Source organism: Podarcis cretensis, assembly GCF_951804945.1.
Source record: "Podarcis cretensis genome assembly, chromosome: Z".
NCBI lineage: Eukaryota > Metazoa > Chordata > Lepidosauria > Squamata > Lacertidae > Podarcis > Podarcis cretensis.
The window spans coordinates 12,077,487-12,104,188 of record NC_137184.1 but is presented as its reverse complement, the minus strand read 5'-3'; the positions used below and the strand labels follow the sequence as shown (position 1 = coordinate 12,104,188).

General features: G+C 44.7%; 1 protein-coding gene across 10 annotated transcripts in view; it reads right to left on the bottom strand.

Annotated features, from left to right (window-relative positions):
- Positions 1–26,702, bottom strand: part of MAPKAP1 (MAPK associated protein 1) — a 181,937-nt gene that overhangs the window by 7,473 nt on the left and 147,762 nt on the right. For 4 of the 10 annotated variants that reach the window (XM_079962112.1, XM_079962114.1, XM_079962109.1 and 1 more), the window contains 2 exons: positions 26,160–26,297; positions 6,719–6,844 (listed from right to left, as the gene is read on the bottom strand). In XM_079962112.1, coding sequence (XP_079818238.1) covers positions 6,719–6,844; positions 26,160–26,297 — 264 coding nt within the window. Of the gene's footprint in view, positions 1–545; positions 721–6,717; positions 6,845–22,723; positions 22,846–26,159; positions 26,298–26,702 lie in introns of those variants that run through there. The other 6 variants (XM_079962110.1, XM_079962113.1, XM_079962115.1 and 3 more) reach the window with 4 other exon arrangements.

Sequence of the window (26,702 nt, the reverse complement as noted above, 5' to 3'; positions counted from 1 at the left end):
CCCCCCCCCCCCCGCAGCTTCCCCTCCGGAGGGAAAAATGCAAATATCTGCCACATGGCTAGTTGGGTGCCAGCCGGTCCCTGGACTGGATTCCTGCTTAAGCACCCTAGTTAGGGAGAAAAAGGATATTGCAAATTGTTCCCAATGTATAATTGCCATTGCCTGTGGAGGAGAGGTGGGGGACTTAAAAGTAAAATAAAAACAAAAGGTTGCTTTACTAAGGAATGATTGAAGGTGCAACAAAACAAAAGCAGCACCTCAATATATAAGCTCAGCTGCCATCAAAGGCTACTAGCTATGATGCTTGGAGGTGCTATTGCTTCTGAATATCAGTTGCTGGAAATTGCAGATGGAGCAGGTGCTGCTAAGCTCAGGTCCTGCTTGTGGGTTTAAAAGGATGTATAAAGGTTAAACAAAGCAACTTGCCGATCAGAAGGTCGGCAGTTTGAATCCCCGCGACGGGGTTAGCTCTCGTTGTTGGGTCCCTGCTCCTGCCCACCTAGCAGTTCGAAAGCACGTCAAAGTGCAAGTAGATAAATAGGTACCGCTCCGGCGGGAAGGTAAACGGCGTTTCCGTGCGCTGCTCTGGTTCGCCAGAAGCGGCTTAGTCATGCTGGCCACATGACCCAGAAGCTGTACGTCGGCTCCCTCAGCCAGTAAAGCGAGATGAGCGCCGCAACCCCAGAGTCGTCCGCGACTGGAGCTAATGGTCAGGGGTACCTTTAATATTTAACAGGGAAAAATACGGCTTCTGTAACATGTTTACTCCCCCCAACCCCAGATCTCAATCAGTAAAGTGCGCTGAATGCAATGTTGTTTGAAAAGGAAGAGGGAATCATGGAGGGCACCCTATCCCCTCCCCTTCCTCCTTTAGCCATGCCCCTTTGAGGAAATGAAACTTCAAAGTGTATTATTACTCTAGCTGCATCACACCCTGAGAACAGCCTTCCCTGACCAGATGAGCTCCAAGATGGGTGCAGCCAGGACTTATGCTGGGAGGGGGGTAGGCCATTGGGGGGGTTTTTTGGGGGGGAGAGATCCTCAGTTAGCTATGTATTTTTATTGATTGGGGGGCAGCAGCCCCTCCCTGCCCCCCCTGGCTATGCCCATGCCCTCCAGAGGAGTTGGACTACAAGTCCCATCAGTGTTAGCCACTGAGAAGCAGCTGAATGATTATTTCTTGATTAAGCACCTCAGGTGGCTAATCTTATGACTTTGCCTTCCAAAAATTGTGGGGGGGGGAGTGGCTTCAGTGATTCTGGCACAAGCAGTGCCCCACCCCCTGCAGCAGCAGCTGGTCAATCACTGGGGCTAAGATACCCAATCTATGAACCAGGAACCTCTGCTATCAACTTAGCTCACTTCTTTAGGGGAGTCGCTCTACAGAGCGTTCAACCTGCCCTCCCCACCCAGGAAACCCAATCACAGTTATACTGTGTTATTTTACATGTTGTTTTATGTTGGTGCTAGTAGGATGCTAAGTTATTAATCTAGGTTTTACTTCAGTTTCTAACACTGTCCACCTCACTCCCAAGTGGACTACAAAAACATTGTAATAAAACTCAGCAATATCTAGTTCAAATATAATACTGCATGAAATAAAGCTAGATGTGTTCTGTGCTAGCTTAAGTTTGGCTATGAACTTCCACCTGCCCCCACCAAAAAGAAGATTCAAATGAGTATGCTGAGGATCAGACTCTAGGGAGTTTCTAGGGAAAGGAAGTTTGCTTTAATATTCTCAGACAGTGTTTCCCAAAGTGGTACACATACCCATGGAGATATACAAAGGGGTTTAAAAGGGTACATGGAGAATATGTGTGTGTGTGTGTGTGTGTGTGTGTGTGTGTGTGTGTGTGCATGCAGCTATCTACCTATCTATTCATAAATAAAATTAGGGTTGCCATATTTCAAAAAGTGAAAATCCAGACACAAAAGTTGTTGAGCTTTCTTCTGTAAGGTTGTTGAAGTTTCTGAGCTATTTTTTAAAAGGAAATTCGCCAAAGAACCAACATTTCCGACATGGGTTGCCACTTTTACTGGACTTTTTTTTACTGATTTCCGGAAATTTTTAGATGCTGCTTTTGACAGATGAATCCTGGATATGTCTGGGAGATGGTGGACGTGTGGATAAAATAGTATTACTAAAGCTACCCCAAACTAATCTTTGCCCAATAAGGGGTATGCCGGCAGTAATATTGAACTCTCGAATTGTGATTATTTTAAGTTTTGGAACACTGTGCCAGGTAGCTGGTGGACTCCTCAAGAAGCAGTGGCAGTGTGCAGTGAGTGGAGTGTACAGTGAGAAGTTTATGCTCTGCTATTTTGGTGGGCACCGAATACACAAGAAGCTGCCTTGTACAGAGTCAGACTGTTGGTCCTTCTAGCTCAGTATTGTCTACATCAGGGGTCAGCAGCCTTTTTCAGCCATGGGCCGGTCCACTGTCCCTCAGACCATGTGATGGGCTGGACTATATTTTGAAAAAAAATATGAACAAATATGCCCCATAAATGACTCAGAGATGCATTTTAAATAAATGGACACATTCCACTCATGTAAAAATACGCTGATTCCCAGACCGTCTGCGGGCCAGATTGAGAAGGCAATTGGGCCGCATCTGGCCCCTGGGCCTTAGGTTGCCTACCCATGGTCTACATGCACTGTCAATGGCTCTTCAGGGATTCAGGCAGAAGTCTCTCCCAGCTCTACAAGGGAATGCCAAGGATTGTACTTGAGGCCTTCTGTGTGCAAAGCAGATGCTCTACCACCAAGCTACCATGGAAAAGGTTCTCCATCTCTTGTTGAGTAATCTCTAAGTATACTTTCCTCTGTTCCCTACATGGCTGCTCTGGATACACCTTATACAGATGTTCCACAGTCAGGCCCTACACAGGATACTTGGTGCCCTTCATTCATATGAAAATTCATGCACTGGCAATTAAGATTTAATGTATTAGAGGTTGTTCTCCCCATTTTCATTTTAATGTGTTCGGTCCAAAGGTCCAACTTTAACTCGAATCTACAAAAATAACAGCATCATTTTAATGGAGATTTATTCACTTTTCCCGGAGGGGAGCGGATTTGAAACCTTTTTTACAGTAGCTTAATTCTCCAGATCTCCCCAAATAAACTGATATATGGCCAGCAAACTGGAGACCTTCATATTTCATCACAACATGTTAATTAAACACTGTTATTGCATGCTAATCAGGAATTATGAATTCTCCACTGGAAAAAAACACCTGGTGGACGATCCAAAACCAAACTTCACAGAAGCAAAAGAGCAATCACACTGCATGAGAAGGGGCAAACATTTCTAAACTGGGAGTCTATAGGTGTGTGGTTATTTCTTTTGCTCCTTGTTACAAGAAAACCAGTATTTGGCACTGTTGCTTGCTACTGGTGTGGGCAAAATGCACTAAGGGCAAGAGACCAAGACCTTCCAAAAGCAAGAGTTCTACAAATATTTTTTCAAATTTTTGTTTGAAAAATTTAAATCTGACAAACAAAAGGGGTTCTCAGTAGAAATTTCCCGATTCAAATCTGATCTTGTAAATTCTAAAAGAAAAACTCTTTCCAAAACTTACCGACTCCTCCTTGACTGGACAGTCAAGGCGGAGGAGGTAACAGTGGCAATGGTGAGGTGGTCCCAGGATTTTGGCCATTCAATAACCATGGCCCAATGGGAAAATTTATGGAAGATCAATTGGAAATTCACAAACTGTTACACGATTAGAGAGAACTTTCAAAAAATGCAACATCGATGGTATCTAAAACCATGGAAACTTTCAAAAATGTATAAAAATGTGTCAAGTAATTGTTGGAGATGTGGAGACTCAGGAACATTCTATCATATGTGGTGGACATGTAGGAAAATACAGGTATTCTGGGAGAGTATACATGCAGAACTGCAAAAAATGCTAAAGATCTCTTTCAATAAAAAACCAGAGGCCTACCTCCTGGGAATAACAGATTTGGATATTCCACAAAAGAGGAAGGGTATCTTTTTATATGCGACGGCGGCAGCAAGAGTTTTGATCGCAGCAAAATGGAAGAGTAATGAAATCCTCTCTATACAAGATTGGATCCAAAAGCTGACAGAATATGCCGAATTAGATGGTTTATCAGAAAAAATAAAGAATAAATCAAAACAGGAATTTGTTTCTAAATGGGAGGTTTTCAAAGAATATCTGAAAAATAAATATAGTAGTTTAAATTCTGTTGCAGCATTTGAGGAACTTCAGTAATAGTGGCTAGGTAGATAGAAGAAATTAGATTTATTGAGAATAAGTTTAATTATGAAAAAAATGTGTATTGGCAATAAGTAATATGAATTTGAAATATGGAATAGACGGGAAGTTGGGTCTTTAGTGTTAAGACCAATAGATGTTTTATTGTTTGCCAAGAAAATTATGTGTCTATGGTTATTTTTGTAATTTGTGTGTAATTTGGTATTTGTGTTTTTTTTGTGTTTTTTTTCTTGTTGTATAAATAAATATTAAAAAACAAAAACAAAAGCAAGAGTTCTAAGTGGTACAGTCACCTATCCTCTCACACACAAACCTGCACACCGAGTGAGATCAGATCCAGAGGCCCTTTTCCCAATGCTCCCTGCCTTCTGGGAATAAGATGAGGAACCTCAGCCCTGGGGGACAAATATGGTTCTGGACCTCAGAGAAAAGAAGGGGAAGGATGCTGCCGCCATGCACTGAGGAGGGACAAGAGGAACAGAGGCAGGCTGGAGAAGGGCCCTCTGCTGAGGGTGCTCCAGTGAAGCTCCTGCCTGGCTCCCTTGGCCCAAAAGTGCATGGGAGGGGGAAGCTGCCCTTCATGGCCCTTGTGCTCAGGAACAAAGATCAAGGGAGCCCAGGGACCCAGACGGGTGCAAGGGCAGCTCCGAGCTGCCACCCCAGCCCTGAAGGCCTTGCCTTGATGAGGGAGCCTGTCGTGCGCCCTCTTGGAAATATGCTCCCGGGGCCATGGCCACCTGGCGTTCCCCATTCTACACTTCGGCCTCCCCCCTATTTAGCTTGCAGACAGTACTGAGCCAGATGGACCCTCAGTCTGACTTGTTATAAGGCAGTTGCTTTTCCTATATACCCCATATATATCCAGGGAAGGAGCCACAGCTCAGTGGTAGAGCATCTGTTTTGCTTGGGGAAGGTCTCAGGCTGAATCTGAAGCCCTGGATAGCCAGTCACGGTACTCAATGAGTACTCCATACAAGACTGCTTGTATGGTACTCCATACAAGACTGCTTTCTGTGTTCCTATGTCTTAAGGGAGGGCTGTAGCTCAGTGGTAGAGCATCCATTTTGCATGCAGAAGGCCCCAGGTTCAATACCCAATGGCATCTCAAGGTACGCTCCCAACCTTGGAAAGCACCTGCCAATCAGTGTAGAGAACACTGAGCTAGATGGGCCAATGGTCTGACTCCATATAAAGCAGCTTCCTATGTTCCTAACTGGAACTTCCCAAAACAATCTAAAAACTGAAACGCTGCTATCCCTTGAAACCTGCACTTCTTCAAATTTTGCTGTGTGGTTTCTCCAACCCCAGACAGTGTATACAGTTTTTTCTTTTTCATCTAAGAAAATTTATATACAGTGGTACCTTGGGTTAAGAACTTAATTCATTTTTGAGGTCCGTTCTTAACCTGAAACTGTTCTAAACCTGAAGCACCACTTTAGCTAATGGGGCCTCCTCCTGCTGCCGTGCCGCTGGAGCATGATTTCTGTTCTCATCCTGAGGCAAAGTTCTTAACCCAAGGTACTATTTCTGGGTTAGTGGATTCTGTAACCTGAAGTGTATGTAACCCGAGGTACCATTGTACTGTTTACTTGACAGAAAGCATCTAGGCAGCTCACCGAGAACAAACTAAGATATTAATTTAAACGCCCATAAAATCCAATAAACAAACAAACAAACAAATAAAGAAATAAACAAATTGGGTGTAAAATGTGTATATTAGTGTAAATAACATAGGGGGAGGGGACATTACATTAGGAAAAATGGCATACCAAAATGCAAAATGAAACCTAATCTGCAAAATTGTATACAGATACATGTACTAAAATGCTAACAATTTTTCCATGAAAACCTTTTCACCCAAACAAAATTCACAAGCTGATGCAGAAACACGGGAAACTGATTGGAAAAATAAAATGAGAAAGGGAGAGAAAGTGTGATTGACAAATATCCTCCCTCCCTAATGCCTGGTCTGCTCTCTTTGGCTCACTGAGAACTGCCTCCACAATGAAAAGAGAGCTCAAATGACATCTTCCCCAACCTTGCAAGGGGAAAGGGACAATTGGGTGCAAGATCCACCAGAGGATGCAGAGTGAAGGGAAGGCACCTGCAACCTGGGTCTACATGCTTCTGAATAGAAGTGGCAGGAAACCACAGGAGGGCGGGGGGAGTTGCTGTTGTGCTCAGGTCCTATTGGGGGGGGGGGTTCCTCTTGGGGCATCTGGTTGGCCACTGTGAGAACAGGATGCTGGACCAGATGGGCCACTGGCCTGCTAACAGGCTCTTCCTATAGCCGTTACCATTCGGATGCCACCTCCCATCCCCAAATTATATGGACTACAGCTAATAAAAGTTGTAGTTTTAAACAAATGGAGGGAACCCATTTGGTGGAGTCTGAAACAAACAAACAAACAACAAAACGAAACAAAACGTAACGAAACGAAACAAACAAACAAACACTAATAGTACATACTCAGGGTCAAACTAGATGTGATGCAAAACACGTTGCTTGTTGTGCCTCCTCCATCCTTCCTTTCTTCCCTCTTCCTTTCGTTCGTTCTGGGTGGAAACCGCAGTGAGGAAGCATCACCCATTGCGGCTGTTATTAAGGATGACAAAGCAACCACCACCAAGGGCCATGTTTAGCATCATGCCTGTTAAGTTCAGCCCATGGACTGTGAGGGGTGCTGCAGGAACCCGCTGCGCCGCACTCCCTTGCATGTTACAGGGGGAAATATCAGCCAAGCTGTCGCTGAAGAACGCCTGTCTATCATTCTTGACCTGCCTGTCAAGAAACTCCCGAGGAGCTTCTGAAGAACCCTAGGGCTCCCCGCGGAAGGCAGTCTGGCTCTCCATCTGTGTGGTGGGAATAATTAAGACTCACCTCCCAGGAGGAAGAGGTGGCACAAAAATACAGGGTTTGAGAGACACAGTGCTTACCAAGGAACAGCAGCAACAGGCCTGGGAAGATCACATTTTGGGCTGAACGACAAGGCTCACATCCGCTTCACAGGCTCTGGCATTCCCTCCTTTTATTTAAAGAGATGCAAACTAGTTTTGCCAGCAGGGCAGTTTCGAGTGCTGCAGCGGTCAAGGAGGAAGGGGTGGTGGGGTGGCAGCAGCGATCCACGGGCCTGATTTGGCTCAGGGGGCTGACGGTTGCTGACCCTTTGCATTACAGGCTTACTGTTTAGCACAGAGCCCCTGCAAGGCCTCTCACTGCCAGCCTCTCTCGCTTTTAAATCTGGTGATTTATCTCGTCTCTTCCGCTCTGGTATTTCACAGCTGACAGAAGCAGAACGCGGAACTTTATTTCAAATTCTTATTTTAGCTTTTTAAAGAGTCAGCCCTTTTCGGGGGCCATTACAGAGTCAGAGATGTCAATAATGCTTATGGCGGGGAGAGTAACAGGAGGCAGGGGTTTCAATCCATCATGGAAGATGCATCTTACTGGGGTGTGTGTGTGTGTGCACGCATGCACGCACGCACACACAATCTTTTGTAGTAAGAGAGAGAACTAAGTTCCAAAGCCAGGACCTTTGCTTTCCAAAATAGGATTAAAACTTTCCATGGGCTGGGAGATACAGTTAGATTAGGAATCTCCAACCTGCGCATGCCACATATTACTTGAGATAGTTGCTGAAGTCACTGCAAAGCTGGGATAGGGAAACCTTTTCAGCCTGAGGGCCATATTCCCCTCTGGGGGCCACATGGCAAGCAGGGCTAGAGGCAAAAATGGGCAGAGCAATAAATATACAGTCATACCTTGGATTGTGAACACTGCGGGTTGCACGTTTTCGTGTTATGGACCATGCCAAACCCGGAAGTACTGGAATGGGTTACTTCTGTGTTTCGGCGCTCGCACATGTGCAGAAACACTAAATCACGCGTTACGCGCATGCGCGGCGCTGCGGGTTGCAAACGTGCCTCCCACAGGGATCACGTTCGCAGCACGAGGTATGACTGTAAATCTTACCTTTGTACAAGAGATTATTTCTATATAGAGCCACACAACCCTCTCTATCCTCTGCCCAGACAAGCAGAAGGCATTATCGGTCATCTTATTTTGAACCTATGGGCACTCTCCCTGTCCAATTAGATAAAACAAAACAAAATAAAAAATTCTTTCCAGTAGCACCTTAGAGACCAACTAAGTTTGTTATTGGTATGAGCTTTCGTGTTATTAGTATGAGTTTTCGTTTTTATTTTGTTTCGACTACGGCAGACCAACACGGCTACCTACCTGTAACTGTCCAATTAGATGGCATTGATGTTTTCTTTTTTGGGGAGGTGTTAAATTTTCTGCATGTTAATTTCAGTGAATGCTTCCTACTTCAGTTAAATTGTGGACTAGAAAACTGGAAGATCATTATTAGTTCTGATCATTGTCAAAATTATCTTGTAGCAACCCCGCTCCCCCCACCCCCAAACCGACAGCTTATCAAAATATCCCCCTTGCTTTGAAAAAAGGGAGGAGACGAGCTGTGCTTCAGATTTATATGCCCCCCCCCATGATTTAGGAAACAAAAATCCAGGGAGACTCGGGTGAGGGTTTTATGTCCCTCCATGCCCAAATTGTACACTGTTAACGGCGTGAAATATTTGTTCAGCAAAACGATCAAAGTGGCACTTTGCTCTGCTGCTAGTTGGGACAGATGCGAGTTTCTGGGTTGCGAGGGGCAAATTGATTTCCATTTCCAGGAGTGCTTAGAGAACGTGATATACGGCTCTGGAGCCACCTTCCAATAGAATGTCACCGTGGGTAATACAGAGATCGATGTGGATTTCAATTTATTTATTTTTTGCTCCCTGTGTGTAAGAATGAGATTATGGGGACTGCCAACAGCAAGGGTGCAGTGCTAACCACAGGAAGCAATATATACTAAGGAGAAGGGCCTATAGCTCAGGGGTAGAGCACCTGCTTTGCATGCAGAAGGTCCCAAGTTTCATCTCCGACATCTTTAGGTAGGGTCGGGAAAGACACCTACCAATCAGCACAGAAGACGATACTGAACTGGACAGACCAATGGTCTGACTCTGTATAAGCCATTTTTCATATGCTCCTCTCTTTTCTTTTGAGAATGGACAATAGCTCAGTGGTCAGTCATAGGATTTGCACGCAGAAGGTTGTAGGTTCAATCCCAACATCTCCAGGTGGGGCTGGGAATGACTCTAGTTCAAAACTCTGCAGAGCCACTGGTAGATGCATCATTGGTTTGACTCTGTATAAGGCAGTTCCTGCTGTCCTTTCAAACTCATTCATTCCTAATATGGCAGACACGGGTACCTTGCTGCCTTGGATGGGAAAGACAGGAATGTTCTACCTGGAGATGCTGGGGACTGAACCTGGGATCTTCTGCATGCAAGGTAGATGCTTTGTCACTGAGCTGTGGCCCTTACCTGGTGAAAAGGATTGGCAGGGGGTTCAGCCCTGAGAGGAGGAGGGTTCTTCACACAATCCCACATGATTCAAAGTGAAATTCAACATCCACAGGATGTGACTCCATGGGAAGTCGGTTTTAACAAGAACTAATAATAATAATATTAATATAATAATAATAATAATAATAATATAATAATAAAAATATTGCATAGGAACCTGGAATGTAAGAACCATGAACATGGGTAAGTTGGAGGTGGTCAAAAATGAGATGGCAAGAATAAATATTGACATCCTGGGCATCAGTGAACTAAAATGGACGGGAATGGGTGAATTCAGTTCAGATGACCATCATATCTACTACTGTGGGCAAGAAACCCGTAAAAGAAATGGAGTGGCCCTCATAGTCAACAAAAGAGTGGCAAAAGCTGTACTGGGATGCAATCTCAAAAATGATAGAATGATCTCGATACGAATCCAAGGCAGACCTTTTAACATCACAGTAATCCAAGTTTATGCACCAACTACTGGTGCTGAAGAAACTGAAATTGACCAATTCTATGAAGACTTACAACACCTTATAGAAGTGACACCAAAGAAGGATGTTCTTCTCATTATAGGGGATTGGAATGCTAAAGTAGGGAGTCAAGAGATAAAAGGAACAACTGGCAAGTTTGGCCTTGGAGATCAAAACGAAGCAGGGCAAAGGCTAATAGAGTTCTGTCAAGAGAACAAGCTGGTCATCACAAACACGCTTTTCCAACAACACAAGAGACGACTCTACACATGGACATCACCAGATGGGCAGCATCGAAATCAGATTGATTATATTCTCTGCAGCCAAAGATGGAGAAGCTCTATACAGTCAGCAAAAACAAGACCTGGAGCTGACTGTGGCTCAGATCATCAGCTTCTTATAGCAAAATTCAAGCTTAAACTGAAGAAAGTAGGAAAAACCACTGGGCCGGTAAGATACAATCTAAGTCAAATCCCTTATGAATACACAGTGGAAGTGAGGAACAGGTTTAAGGATTTAGATTTGGTGGACAGAGTGCCTGAAGAACTATGGATGGAGGCTCGTAACATTATACAGGAGGCAGCAACGAAAACCATCCCAATGAAAAGGAAATGCAAGAAAGCAAAGTGGATGTCCAATGAGGCCTTACAAATAGCGGGGGAGAGAAGGCAAGCAAAATGCAAGGGAGATCGTGAAACATACAGGAAATTGAATGCAGATTTCCAAAGAATAGCAAGGAGAGACAAGAAGACCTTCTTAAACAAGCAATGCAAAGAAATAGAGGAAAGCAATAGAATGGGAAGAACCAGAGATCTGTTCAAGAAAATTGGAGATATGAAAGGAACATTTCGTACAAAGATTTCCATAATAAAGGACAAAAGTGGAAAGGACCTAACAGAAGCAGAAGACATCAAGAAGAGGTGGCAAGAATACACAGAGGAATTATACCAGAAAGAAACGGATGTCTCATATACCCCAGGTAGTGTGGTTGCTGACCTTGAGCCAGACATCCTGGAGAGTGAAGTCAAATGGGCCTTAGAAAGCACTGCAAATAACAAGGCCAGTGGAAGTGATGGTATTCCAGCTGAACTATTTAAAATTTTAAAAGATGATGCTGTTAAGGTGCTACACTCAATATGCCAGCAAGTTTGGAAAACTCAGCAGTGGCCAGAAGATTGGAGAAGATCAGTCTACATCCCAATCCCAAAGAAGGGCAGTGCCAAAGAATGCTCCAACTATCGCACAATTGCACTAATTTCTCACGCTAGCAAGGTAATGCTTAAAATTCTACAAGGAAGGCTCAAGCAGTATGTGGACCGAGAACTCCCAGAAGTGCAAGCTGGATTTAGAAGAGGCAGAGGAACCAGAGACCAAATTGCAAACATGCGCTGGATTATGGAGAAAGCTAGAGAGTTCCAGAAAGACATTTACTTCTGCTTCATTGACTATGCAAAAGCCTTTGACTGTGTCGACCATGGCAAACTATGGCAAGTTCTTAAAGAAATGGGAGTGCCTGATCACCTCATCTGTCTCCTGAGAAATCTCTATGTGGGACAAGAAGCTACAGTTAGAACTGGATATGGAACAACTGACTGGTTCAAAATTGGGAAAGGAGTACGACAAGGCTGCATTTTGTCTCCCTGCTTATTTAACTTATATGCAGAATTCATCATGCGAAAGGCTGGGCTGGATGAATCCCTAGCCGGAATTAAGATTGCCGGAAGAAATATCAACAACCTCAGATATGCAGATGACACAACCTTGATGGCAGAAAGTGAGGAGGAATTAAAGAACCTTTTATTGAGGGTGAAAGAGGAGAGTGCAAAATATGGTCTGAAGCTCAACATCAAAAAAACGAAGATCATGGCTACTGGTCCCATCACCTCCTGGCAAATAGAAGGGGAAGAAATGGAGGCAGTGAGAGATTTTACTTTCTTGGGCTCCATGATCACTGCAGATGGTGACAGCAGCCACGAAATTAAAAGACGCCTGCTTCTTGGGAGAAGGGCAATGACAGGCCTAGACAGCATCTTGAGAAGTAGAGACATCACCTTGCCAACAAAGGTCCGTATAGTTAAAGCTATGGTTTTCCCAGTAGTGATGTATGGAAGTGAGAGCTGGACCATAAAGAAGGCTGATCGCCGAAGAATTGATGCTTTTGAATTATGGTGCTGGAGAAGACTCTTGAGAGTCCCATGGACTGCAAGAAGATCAAACCTCTCCATTCTGAAGGAAATCAGCCCTGAGTGCTCACTGGAAGGACAGATTGTGAAGCTGAGGCTCCAGTACTTTGGCCACCTCATGAGAAGAGAAGAATCCCTGGAGAAGACCCTGATGTTGGGAAAGATGGAGGGCACAAGGAGAAGGGGGCGACAGAGGACGAGATGGTTGGATAGTGTTTTCGAGGTTACCAGCATGAGTCTGACCAAGCTGCGGGGGGCAGTGGAGGACAGGAGTGCCTGGCGTTCTCTGGTCCATGGGGTCACGAAGAGTCGGACACGACTAAACGACTAAACAACAACAAAATAATAATAATAATAATAATAATAATAATAATAATAATAATAATAATAATAGAATCATGCAATCATAGAATTGTAGAGTTGGAAGGGATCCCAAGGGTCATCTATTCCAAACCCCTGCAATGCAGGAATCTCAGCTAAAGCATCCATGACAGATGACTGTCCAACCTCTGTTTAGAAACCTCCAAGGAAGGAGAATCCACCACCTTCCGAGGGAGACGTTCCACTGACAGCTCTTACTATCAGAAAGTTCTTCCTGATATTTAATCGGAATCTTCTTTCTTGTAACTCAATTTGGGTTCTACCCTCCAGAGCAGGAGAAAACAAGGTTGCTCAATCTTCCATGTGACAGCCCTTTAGATATTTGAAGATGCCTATCCTATTTCCTCTCAGTCTCCTCTTATCCAGGCCAAATACAGTGGTACCTCGGGTTAAGTACTTAATTCGTTCTGGAGGTCCATTCTTAACCCAAAACTGTTCTTAACCTGAAGCACCACTTTCTTAACCTGAAGCACCAAGCCTCCTGCTGCCGCCGCTCCGCTGCTGCACAATTTCTGTTCTCATCCTGAAGCAAAGTTCTTAACCCGAGGTACTATTTCTGGGTTAGCGGAGTCTGTAACCTGAAGCATCTGTAACCTGAAGCATATGTAACCCGAGGTACCACTGTATATCCAACTCCCTCAATGGCTCCTCATAAGAATTGGTTTCCAGACTCTTGATAATCTTGGTCACTCTCCTCTGCACAAGTTCCAGCTTGTCAATATCCTTTTTAAATTGTGCCCAGAACTAGAACAGTATTCCAGGTGGGGTCTGACCAAGGCAGAATAGAGTGGTACTATTACTTCCCTTGATCTGGACACTTTACTTCTGTTGATGCAGCCTAGAATAATATTAGATTATTATTATTTTTTGCTGATGCATCACACTGTTGACTCATGTTAAACTCGTGGTTTGTGAAGACCCCTGGATCATTTTCACATGTACTACTAGCAAGCACTAGTAGTCTGGAGTAGTTTGTCTTCCTTTGGTCGCCACCCTGCACTCAGCTCTCGCCTGTGGCTCCTAGCGGTCAGCATGCAACAGCAGCAACACCCTGGGAAATGGGTCTCAAACCTTTGGTGCGTTAGAGACTCCCTGGCATGCGATGACAGGCTCAAGAGGATGGAGCAGTTGAGTGGGCCCAACAATAAAGAAGGTGGTTACTGCTTGTGCTGCAGAGGGAAATGAGGGCAGATGGGCATGTCAACCTCAGAAAGTAGCCTATCTAGTAGAATTAAAAACTGATCCTAAACCTTCACTGCCTTTCAGCTATATTCATTTGTGAGAAAGCCTATGGAGGAAACTGTGACAAGTTTTCGGACAGGATGAGTGACTTAAAGTGAGGAACCTCTATCATGCCCAAACACCACATAATAGTCCAGAAGGTTAGTCCTCAGTACTTAGTACTTAAGGTCCTCAGACCTTAGTACTTAAGGAAGGTTAGACATTAAGTCAGCTAACCCTCCCTTATTTTAATTACTTTTGAGATTGCGATGAATTACGACTGAGGTGATCTGTACTCCCAAAAAGTTGGTATTTTTTGTGCTTTGGCATTCAGCTTCTTACACAGATACCACTCAGTATTTGGCTCTTTAACAGCTAAATTCTATGATTTTAATAGCTGTTGTTCACCCCAATTCACCCCACCCCTGAAAGCCTTCGAAGACCACATCCTCACCAATAAATCTAAAGCACTCTTATACCACTTTAACAGTCATGGCTTCCTCCCCAAAGAATTATGGGATCTGTAGTTTGTTAAGGGTGCTGACCACACAGGCCTAGAATTCTCAGCACCCCTAACAAATTGCAGCTCTCAGGATTCTCCAAGACCTTTAAAAAGGTATAAGAGTGCTTTACATGCATGGTGTGGATGTGACCTAAGTCAGGAGTCAACCTAAGACAAAAAAATGTATGCCTGCTTTTCATCCAGTGATATGAGATCAGAACCCAAGACTTCTCGCATCCAGGTGGCAAATAGTGCCCTCAAACAAGGAGGCCGGATCCTGCCTCTGCTACTCCTGACATCTAAAACAAGAAGCTTTTTGAGTTGTTGAGGCAGAGTCCTCTAGTGCCCAAACCCCATTGGTTCTCATCCCTTTTAAGCTTACTCTCTGCAAGAAGGCCCCCCCCCGCCCCCTTGTTTTGGAAGAGATGATAAATAAATCAAATTGCACTAAGCAGCCTTTCCACAGTTGCGATCGGGCTCCTTTGCCACGTCTGCACCTCATCAATCACGCCATTGTCTGCTTGAGAGCCGAGCCTTGTAAATGTCATATCCACTCAAGCCCAAGGAGAAGCGAATCCAAATGCAGCAAAGGAGTTTTAATTGGATAGTGTAATTAAACTGGGGAGGGGGAAGAAAGAAAGAGAGGGAGAAAGACCCAGCAGGCTGCCTTTGACAGGATAGATGAAGCCCCCCTTTTAATAGGGCTACGAACATATTTGTTAAAGAGGATGAGGCAATGAATGGTCTCTTCCTGATGGTGCTCTGGAGCACTCTGTGTGCGTGTACACACACACACACACACAGAGAGAGAGAGAGAGAGAGAGAGAGAGAGAGAGAGGTGTCATTGCTGAATGGATGTGTCTAATAAGCTGGGGTCCTTTTGGGGTGTGTGAGAAGCCGACAGGCACACCTGCTTGGAGCAGGCTGCTATATGATAGAACTCCCAGCTCAAAAGCAATGGGGAAAGCCCATCTTTAGGAATGGAGAAGGCTGCTTCATACTGAATTGGGTCCTTAATCCAACTAGCTCAGTACCGTTTGCACTTACTGACAGCAGGTCTTTAAAAGGGACTCATCAAAGAAAAGCCCTGGAATGGGTGACGAGAGACAAGAGTTTTGCCATGAAGCTCCTGCAGCATCTGATGGCACCATGCCAAGAGATACCAGCAAACGTAGGAAGCTGCCTTCTACTGGATCAGACGACTGGGTCCATCTAGCTCAGCACTATCTACACTGACTGGCAGTGGTACTCCTGGCTTTCAGGCAGGGGGCACTCCCAGCCCTACCTGGAGATGCCGTGAATGAACGTTGGACCTTCTGCATGCAAAGCAGATGCTCTGCCGCTGAGCTGCAGCCCGTCCCAACTTTGCTTGCATACCTCATCCACCATGCCAGTGTTGGCCTTGCTCTCAAGAGTAGTCAGTGGTGGAAGCTGGCCTTTCCCTGGGTCTAGAGGGAGAAAGTGTTTTAAACAGAGGAAGGGGTGAATCAAAGGAAGACATGAAAGAGAAAAGTTAAGAGCCTCTTGGGACTTAATTTTGCAGTCTCCATGCCAGTGCAATTTCAGAGTCTGGTTCTGGCCCAGAAGGAAGAGAGGGCTTTTGAACATCTCCACACCACCATTCAATAGCCACAGCTCATACATCTCTAGAACCTCCAGTGTGTGTGGCTGGCATTCCACATGGAAGTAGAGTACTGTCAAGACACAGAATGTGCTTTCCTGACCCCATTTTCAGTAACTATCTTCGGTTTTATCAGGAAGCACACAATAGCTGCCATCCTGTGTCTATGACCATGCACTGATCACTCTTCTGCTGTGGTTGGTCCCCATCAAGGCTATTAGGGTGGAAGGAGGGGAGCCCAACAGCAGATGGCGCCAGAGCCAATTACTTCTAATTTTGTCGACATCCTCCTCCAGGTTTGAGTTATAAAAAGGCATCACTGAGACCTTGACACTGCAATCCTATCCTCCAAAGAAAGACATAATGGCGGCACACACGACTTCCCTGTTTTATCCTCACAACAAGCCTACGAGGTGGGTTAGGCTGAGAGATTGCAACTGGTGCAATGCTACTTGGTGAACTTTGTGGCTGAGCAGGGATTTGAATCTGGGTTTCTCCACTTCTAGCCTGACACTAAACACAGAGCCATGTCCTAGAGGGACATGAACAACCACTTTGCTGAAGTTAAGCGGGCCCAGGTCTGGTCAGTTTCTGGATGGGAGACTACTTGGAACCCCATTAGCTTATTTTCTGATTTTTATTTCTGAATTTATAAACTGCTCTGTGTTCAGAGGAAAACCCTAACAGAGTACAGAAACAGAACTTAAAACTAATGATATTGAAACAAGAATTAAAAACTGCAGGAATTAAACAGACTTAATTTGAGTAGGATTGGGGCAAAAGGAAGTTTTCAACAAATGTTGAAAATGCTTCTGTTCTTAGGGATGCAAATGTAGCAAAGCTTCCTATCACTGATACTCAAAGGTGGCTGAATGGAAATCCAATAAAGACACAACAAAAGCAATAAATGCAAAATGGCATCATTAAAATGTAATCTAAATACCCAACCATCCTAATCAGGAACATAAAGCATTTAAGGAAGTCTAAAAAGGCCCCGTTGACACAGACATCAAGTCTTAGGTACCTGATGAAAGGTGAGCAGAGAGGGGGCCGGATGGATGTCTCACGGGACCAACCATGCTCTGAATCAGCCTCCCCCAAGCTGGTGCCTTCCAGATGCTTTTGACTACCATGCCCATGCGGGATAGGGCTGATGGTGATTCAAAACATCTGGTGGACATTGGCTTGAGGAAAGCTCTTCAGCATTCTGTGCCACAGGAGAAAAGGTCCTGTCTCTGGTGCTGACAACAGCAGAATTCTGATTAGGACCTCAGACATGGATCTCAAGACTCAGGCAACTTTATAAGCGAAGAGGCAGTGGCTGCGATGATGAGAATTTATCCATTTTTCTACTCTGTGCTTCCTCCCAAAGGAGCCCAGGGCGAATACATCAATTTCATTAAAAAGCATTCTAGAAACAATTAAAAACATTTTAAAAACAATTGAAAGCAATCACATTCTCTAAGCCAATGATTTAATGGTTGCCAGGAGCAGCATTTTTCAAAAGCCTGGACAAACAGGAATGTTTTTAAAATCTTCCTGAAAGCTGATAATGAGGGAAGCAGACAAACCTCACCAAGGGGGGGGGGCATTCCACAAATGGGGACCCACCACTGAGAAGGCTCATTACAGGCCAACATCACATGGGCAGCCCCTTGTGGTGGCACAACCAACATGGCCTTAACTGCTGACCTCAGGGTTCAAAATGTTGGGGAAGGTGCTCTTTTACGTCCTTAGGTTCCAAACCATTTAAGCTTTGTATGCTAGGACTAAAACCTTGAATTGGGCCCAGCAGTTCACTGGCAAGTCATTGCAGCGCTTTCAGGACCAGTGGAAACTTAAATAAACAGATGCGCTCAGCAAACAAAACATCCTGTTGATTTCTGGGTCTGGGTCCTAACATAACCCCATTTGTAAACTCACAAGGATGCTGCTACGCCCAATGTGTTCAGCCCAGGAAACGAAGACACCTTTGGCTGCGAATGCTTACCGCATCTCAAAAACAAAGGCTAAAACAAAACAACAGCATTTGGGGGCCTGTTAATTTGGCTATCACTTACAAGCCAGCCCGGATTGTGCTGGAGAAAGCTATTTTCGTGGAGATGCCAAATTCGACGGGAAAAAGGACTGACTCGTGTAGCAACATCAATCAAAACGTCGGCCCTCTTGGCAGCTCTCGACAGTGAGGAGGGTTCAAAGGTTGCGGGATAAAGGAAAAGGGAGGAGGGGGGGTGGCAGCATAGGAGAAAGCTGTGCTCTGGTTCAGCTCTAATATGCCCTAGCTGGAAGTATTGTGCGGAGGTACCTACCACCCCTCTGCTGTATTAGGCAGCTTTCATTAATCTTCTCGCCATCTTCCTTAACTAGCCATGCAGAACCGCTCGATAGCAAGACACATAATGGGAAGGCCCCTGCGCCTATTACCAGGTTAACATTCTGTTAAGCCCCAGCACAACAATGGAACAGGAATCGAAAGGGAATCTTAAAACCGTGAGCCACAATCCAGGCAATTAAATTACAACTTGGGAGCCACCAGTGTACATGCGTGGGGCCCGCAGAGGGGTGTTGTGTGTGTGTGGAGTAGGGCCGCTGGGGAGAACGGAAAGTATTGCTGCCAGAGAATGACGAAATTCCATTTAGATAGAAATTATTCTATTAATGGGGATGAGGCCGTAGCTCAGTGGCAGAGCATTGTATGCAGAAGGTCCCAAGTTCAATCCCCAAAGGCACCTCCAAGTAGAGCTGGGAGAGGCTCCCTGCTTGAAACCCAGGCAAGCTGTCAATCAGTGCCAATGCAGAACTAGATGGATCAATGGGTTTGACTCAGTACAATGCAGTACTTGTACTGTTTAATTCAGCCCCTGTATTCAGAACCAGAAGGGCCGAAGTATTCCTTTCTTTACAAGTGAACAGCAACAGCAGTGCATTTGCTTTCCATGGGGACGGTCTTGGGTTCAAGCCCTGGCACCTCCAGGTTGGGCTGAGAAAGGCCTGCTGCCTGAAACTCTGGAGAGCTGCTGTTACGTCAGCATAGACAGTGCTTGGCTAGAAGGATCAATGGGTATGACTCAGTAGAAAGAAGTTTCCTATGCTCCTAATAAGTGAATTTAGTAAAACAATGGGGAGGAAAATGGTTGACATGGATTGGGTTTTTAATGCTCTTGCCACCAAGCTCAATGCTTGGCAACAACACCACTGGCTTCTGAGGTTGGTGGGTGGCACTACCGTGTGGTTGCCACATGTTAGAAGGCTGGGAGAAGCTAATGCAGAAGAATTATCATTATTGTGTATCATTCTCAAATGCCTAAAATGTTTTAAGTGCTATACAGAAGATAAATAGACAATCCCTGCCTGCAGGCTTGCAGCCCTTCCAGATAACCTGTTTATGGAGCCTTCATCCTGCTTTGTTTGCATAAAGCTTATACAGAGGTTAGATTACACTCGGTCTTTACTGAGCATTCATCCTGATTTGCCTTCAGGATGTTTACATGTCTTCCCATTCACCCCACATTTTCCAAAACTAAAAAAAGTCTGGTATTTTTGCGCTAAGGTGCAAAAGTGGAGGGCTTTAATCCATTTTAAATGCACAAATCTAAAGTTCTGGTATGCAAGCTGTCACTCCAGAAAAGTACTAATTGTCTGCAATCTCAGAGACACAACACACACAAAAAAGGGATGTGGAGGAATGAGGTAAACAATCTTGAGCATTAATCCTTAAAGTAATATAGTTGTTCTCAGAATTCTCAGCAGGGGTGCCAACTTGAATAAAATATTGGGGTGGGGTTCCAGGTAAGCCCCACCCCATCACACCCCATTTGAATGATAGTGCCCATCAACTTTGGGAGGGCAGCCCCCTCAAACATTTTAGGGGGTGGGGAGCTAAGGGACCTTGGCCCCTGGGAGTTGGCTTCTATGATTCCCAGCTTGAATGGAAACAGCTTGAGGAGGGGCCAAATGGTAGCTGGTCTCTCAGCTTAGCCAATGGGAGAGGCCTTGCTCTCCTGCCTCTGCTGCAGCTGAATGATAGAGGAGGGCCCTCATCCCTGGGAGTTGTAGCCCAATAGCACCTGGAGGCTCTGCCCCCATTCTGGCTGCATGCTTGGCCCAATGCAGTAAAGCTCTTGTGGTGCTCCAGGTTTGAAAGGAAACAGATCTGGAGGCCAAACCCTCATGAATGAGTCAACAAAGCAAGTCACTCATTTGAACACTTGGTCAAAATCGCTGCCCTGCCTCAATTTTTCAGCAGCACAACATGGCTATAAGCCACAAGGACTATGTTCTGCCTTCACAGTCAGAGGCAGTATCCCTCTATATACCAACTGCTGAACATCACAGGGAGGGAGGGTGCGGTGGGATTCAGGGCCTCTCAGAGGCCTCTGATTGGCCACTGCAAGAACAAGATTATAGACTAGATGGGCCACTGGGCTGATCCATCAGGGAACTTCTGATATTCTTAAGTTAACAGCCACACAGCCTTCATTGGTCATGTTCCACCCACAAGAGTTTGTTTTTGTGGAACAGGCAATGGCTTGAGGAACTGACTCCCGACCTGTCTTCTCCTCAAACAATGTAAAGAGACATTAAGAGAATCAGATTTCCTTTAAATTACACTATTGCCAAAGGACATAATTGTATTAAGCTTATTACGTTGCTTCCTTTAGACTTTATATTATGTACGCTTAATTGAGATACAGGGCTCTTTTTTGGCAATAAAAATGGTAGCTCCTTTATTAAGACTTAAATCTTCCTCGTTAACGACAGGACGCTTCCCCTCAAGATTCAAAACCTGCAAAATCTTTTGTGATAATCAGATGGTGGTTGATTTAAACAAGCACTTTATAGATATGGTGTTTTGCAAGATTCTAATGGGCTTGGGGTTTTACAAGCACCTCTCCCAGTGTTTGAGTTCAAGCAGCCGGATTTATATGGCAAATAAAGATTCAGAACCTTGAGCCAGCCTAGCATAAGAGGCAGAAATATTCTCAAAGGCCAATTAGGAGCAGAAACGACTCTGACACATCCCTGTGCATCAGGGCATCTTCAAGCTGCCAAATTATTCCAGCAGGCAACAGTTCTATCCTGGGTCCCATGGAAATCTGAGGCCTGAATGGATCAGGAGAAGGTTGGAGCGTTGGAGCTGGAAAACCAAAGGGAACATCCTAGACGGATGGGGAGGTGCAATTGGAATCCCAAGAAGTGTGTGATTCTGGGGAGGGGTTCTACTCTGAGTAGGGATGAGCGCTGGATACAGCCCTATGTCCACAGACACCAACATTTAAGAGATGTTTCTGAAGGGTATTCACTGGTGATCAGGGTAGAGGAAAGAGGTTTATGTTATTGAAATCAGAAGTTGACGCCTTTGGAGAGGGAGTCTCTTTTTAACAAAAGAGCAAAGGCGTCTTTGTACAGTGGAAGTGCAGGACCATCCGTTTGTGACACGTTCCAGTGCACCTCGGAAAGAGTAGATGGAGGATGGTTGTGTTACAAGAGATAAAAACATGGAAACAAAATATATTGCAGAACTCAAAAACCGTTATCTCCCCCTCAGCCTCGCTCCCTCTGCCATAATTCATTTCAAGGAAGCCCCAGGAATAATTTTTGATGTAAACTCTGCAACAAACATATATCACGTTGCTGATAGGATCACAGGCAAACCTGGGGCTATGAAGAAAGCATCATTCCTTCATCCACCCAAATAAGTGTTATAAGTGTTACTTCCCCTCTTTAAAGGTTCAAAAGAGACTCATTGAAGAAAAAGCCCCAGAATGGGTGACAAAGAACCTGCTTTGCTGTGAACCTCCTGCAAGGCACGATGAGACAATGCCAGGGAATGTCAGCAAACAGATGACTTCCAGTGGGTCAGACAATTGGGTCCACCTAGTTCAGCAGTGTCTACACTGACTGGCAGCAGCTCTCTAGGATTTCAGGGAAAGGGCACTCCCAGACCCACTGGAGAAGCTGCGGATGGGACCTGGGACCTTCAGCATGGAAAACAGAGTATCTGGAAATCTACTGAGTTACAACTCTTTCCAGGAACACAATAAGTTGCCTTATACTGAAGCAAATCATCACTCCATCAAAGTCAATACAGTGGTACCTCGGCTTAAGTACTTAATTCGTTTCGGAGGTCTGTTCTTAACCTGAAACTGTTCTTAACCTGAAGCACTTTAGCTAATGGGGCCTCCTGCTGCTGCCGCACCGCCAGAGCATGATTTCTGTTCTCATCCTGAAGCAAAGTTCTTAACCTGAGGTACTATTTCTGGGTTAGCGGAGTCTGTAACTGAAGCGTATGTAACCTGAAGCGTATGTAACCCGAGGTACCACTGCACTGTCTACACTGTATGGCAGAGGCTCCCCAGGATTTCTGACAGTGGTTTTGCCCTGGACATTAAATCAGGGATGTTCCACATGGTAAGCGCGTGTTCCATCACTGAACTCATCCTTTCCTCATGCAAAAAGTTGTTGATTTTTTTTTTCATTATTTTAAAGCCATAAATATCTATTTTTGTTACCTTACTCGCAGTTAATTTTTAAAAAGTTATACAAAATTTAAAAACTACAGTGCTATCAAACAGTATACATAAACCATGTGCAGTTATAGATCACTGTTGAACAAAAGCATAAATATATTTTGAGGTGTACCCAAAGAGAAATTAAAACTGAATGGATTCACCTCCAGGCTGAATTTCCTAAGGCGCAAAATGCATCTTTCCTCAACTCAAGCTGCTATTCTTCTGGGCAAGGATTCTTGACTTAAATTCCTCCAGGAGTTTGAAAAGGACGCTCTTTTCCCATCTGTGTGGGGAACGATGTACAGTGCAGTTAAGACCAAAGTTCCTTTCAAGCCATGTGCAACCTCCATATGCCGCTTAAAGGTCCCCAGAGATCCTTCTGACATTACAAAAAGGCGAATGAGCCAAAGTGGTCTAGCTAGGGACCGGGTCCTGGACCCCAAGGATGAAGGATTGGCTAGATCCTGAATAATTATGTTGCACAAAAGTTTGATTGTGGAGGGTGACCTGGTTGTTGCTTAGAAAAGAGCCTCAAGATTGTAGGGAAGACAACATGGGTGGGATTCAAATAGCTGCAAGCTTCACTCCCGTTCCCTGAGAGCTTTAGGCACAGGAAACCAGGAAAGTGGAAATTAGGGGTCTGTGCACTGTAATGCTTGGGAGCGTGAGGGGGGGCCTTCTGGATCTTGACTCAGTCACTTTCTCTCATTATTTATGTATTGCAGCTTCACTTAGGGAGCAATCCCCAGTAACTATTTTTTTGTTTGTTTTTTGTTTAGGGCATTTGTACCCTGTTCTTCAGCCAAAAAGGTTCCTAGAAAGATGTATAGTCAAAAGAAGACAGTCCCTACCCATAGGTTTACAATCTAAAGAAGGGGGAAAAAGTCTAACGCATGTCAAAATGAAAAAAAAATGTACGTCAAAATAACTATTTAAACTGTGAACTATAACAAAAAAAAATCACATGTTCAAATCCTGTGTGTGTGTTTATGTGTGTGATTATCCCACTTCCCCCAATAATAATCAAATCAAATCATGAGAAAATAACTGTTTGGTCATGCACATTTCATACAAAGTTGTATTTGTATTTATCCCTCAAGCTTCTATTCCAGGGGCACAGGTACTCCATAAAAAAATAGAAAGAGCCCTGCTGAAAGAGATGCAAAGGTCCACCCAGCCCAGCATCCCAGCTCCCAGCTCCCAGCCAGTCAAATGTTTCCAGTCAGGCCACCCTCTGCTTTTTAAAAAGCCGTCTAAATCTGGGACTGTGTGGTCCCATTTTATAGGAGTGAATTCCATAGCGCAATTCTGTATTATGTGAAGAAGTACTTTCCCCCTGTTGGATCTAAGATTTATCCAATTAAGAAAGAAGGCATAAAATCCCATCCTGTTGCATTGGATGAGACCTTGATCTATTTCATATTATTGACGGGTAGATAATAATTTATTGGTCCACTTTCTCTACCCTATGCATGTTACTATAGACCTCTATTCTCTCCCCATTTAGTGATCCTTTTTTCCTAAACCATGGGTTACTTAACTTTTTGAGCTAGTGGGCACACTGGAATTTTGAGGAAGTGCTATAGGCACCAGTTGCAAAATGGCTGCTGTGTGTGAGAGAGAGAGGGTGGGGGAGGGGAGAGACGTAACACAAAATGGCTGCCATTGGGGCACAGAGAAGAGGCTGAGCCAGAGTGAACAGGAACAGAGCAGAAACAGCAAACAACATCTCACTGTGGATATTTGAGGGGATTTTTACTGAGACTTTTTGTGGGTGCCACAAGAGGCAGTAGTTGAACACTGGTGCCCACGGGTACTATGTTGGCCAACCTGTCTAAATTAGCTAGATTGAGCACATTGGGGTTGGGAATTGTTAGGTTAGTATTTTCTGCCTTCAGCTGCATAATAACATAAGGGTGCTGGCACAGAATGGCAACTGAGTCCACTGGAGAAATGAATTCTTACCCTACCTGCCTGCACATACGAACTGTCAGGGCAGGAATCAGTTTGTTTACATTGTGGGACACCTACCAACATCCATACTCTGCTGATCGTTAGGGTCTTTGGCCCTGCTGCCATTGCTGCCTGCTTACCCACACTAACCATCTGACCCAGAGGGAGAATGCTTGTGGGTGCAGTTTTACCCTCAACTTAGTGGTCTGATGACACAGGGGCAGGAATGCTTCTGAATACCAGTTACTGAAAACCACAGGAGGGGAGTGTATTCTTGTGCTTAGGTCCTGCTTGTGGGATTCCCCTTGGGGAATCTAGCTGGACACTGAGAGAACAGATCCTGGACTGGAAGGGCCATTGATCTGATCCAGCAACCAGGTTCTGCTTATGTTCTTATACCCAAACTGTATTGTTTCAGTTGTGAAACATACAATTAACATTTGCCATCACCATCATCGTCATCATCATCATCATATCCTGAACATGTCCAGCTTCACATTTTGAATTCACTTTAAATCAGAACACACTCATGATTACAGAAATGAAATGAGTTTTGCTTCTGCTGCTAAATGCAGTGTTCCTTTGCAGCTGCATATTTACCATATTTTTCACTCTATAAGACACACCAGACCACAAGATGCACCTAGCTTTTGGAGGAGGAAAAGCCAGAAGCCAGAACAGCAAGAGGGATCACTGCGCAGTGAAAGCAGCGATCCCTCTTGCTGTTCTGGCTTCTGGGATAGCTGCACAGCCTGTATTCGCTCCATAAGACGCACACACATTTCCCCTTACTTTTTAGGAGGGAAAAAGTGAGTCTTATAGACAAAAAAAACCCTGGTACATGCCTTGTGGTTGATGCCGTATACAACACCAGGTGTGAGATGGGGACATAGGTTGTGGGAGTGGGGTTGGTGGAATCTGTGCTGGACATAATTAGGTCCATAGGTCAGAGGTTCCCCACCAGTGCACTAAAGGATGAGCCTGCACAGATCACCAGATCGCACAGCACTGCATTTATATCCCATCTTTTCTTCAAGGAGCTAAAGGGGTGTGCAGGTTTCTCCTCATTCTCATTTAATCCCCACAACAAGCCTGTAAGGTAGGTGAGGCTGAGAGGCAGTGATTGGCACAAGGTCACCCAGGGAGCTTCATGGCTGAGGGAGGATTTGAATCCTGGTCTCCCAGGTTGAAGTACAGCACTTTAACTGCTATATGACATGGACTACACTGGAATTTGGCTGGCAGGGTTTGGCTGGAGCGGGGAAGCCTTTGAGGGGAGGATATTTGACTACTGGTTTGATTTGATTTATTGTATTTCTATGCCACTTTTCATTCAAATGAATCTGAAAGGAGCTTACAAACAATAAATAACAATAATAGAACATCGCAAATACAGCATAAGTCCCATACAATAATTAACAAATCATTAATAAAACAGTTGCAATCTATAAAATACAGCACTATTAACAAAACAGTGACTAAAAATGAGCTAAACATCACAATTACAACAAAAGGCATATTATATGACTGAGAAATCAATGTGGCATTTATAATCTATAAAACAATAGGTTGGATGGGCAGGGTGGATGGAAGGGAAGTGAGATGGGGCCAGGAGGAAACTGGGAAGATGGGCAGGATACTCACTTGGGCTCTTTTCTTCTGCAAGGTCACAAGTGCAGAGGAGCTCACAATCGATGGAGATGGGCTTCTGCTTAATCCAGAACTTAGTGCTGGCTTTCTGATTTGTTACAGGATCCACCTCCACCTTGTCTCCCGAAATGCCTGAGTGCCCAGAGACAAAAACAAACAAGCAGGTTTTTGAGCGAGCAGGTTTAACATTCCCTGCCCCCATGTTTGTGTGTGGCCTTCCTGGTGTTTGCTGGTTTCAATCTGCCTTACGCTAACTCAGACCACTGGTGTACCTAGCTCAGTATTGTCTACACTGACTGGCAGCAGCTCTCCAGGGTGCCTGGCAGGGGACATTCCCAGTCCTACCTGGAGGCAACAGGGGCTGAAGCTGGGGCTCTCTGCATGCAAAGCAGCAGCTCTACCACCAAGCTATGACCTTTCCCTATGTATGTTCAAGTGCACTGTTATTTGTGTGTTGGCTTTTGTTTTGCTCTTTATCCACTGTGCTGCATATTTGCTTTCACATGTTGGGTTAATCTACCATTCTCGCCAGTTTGG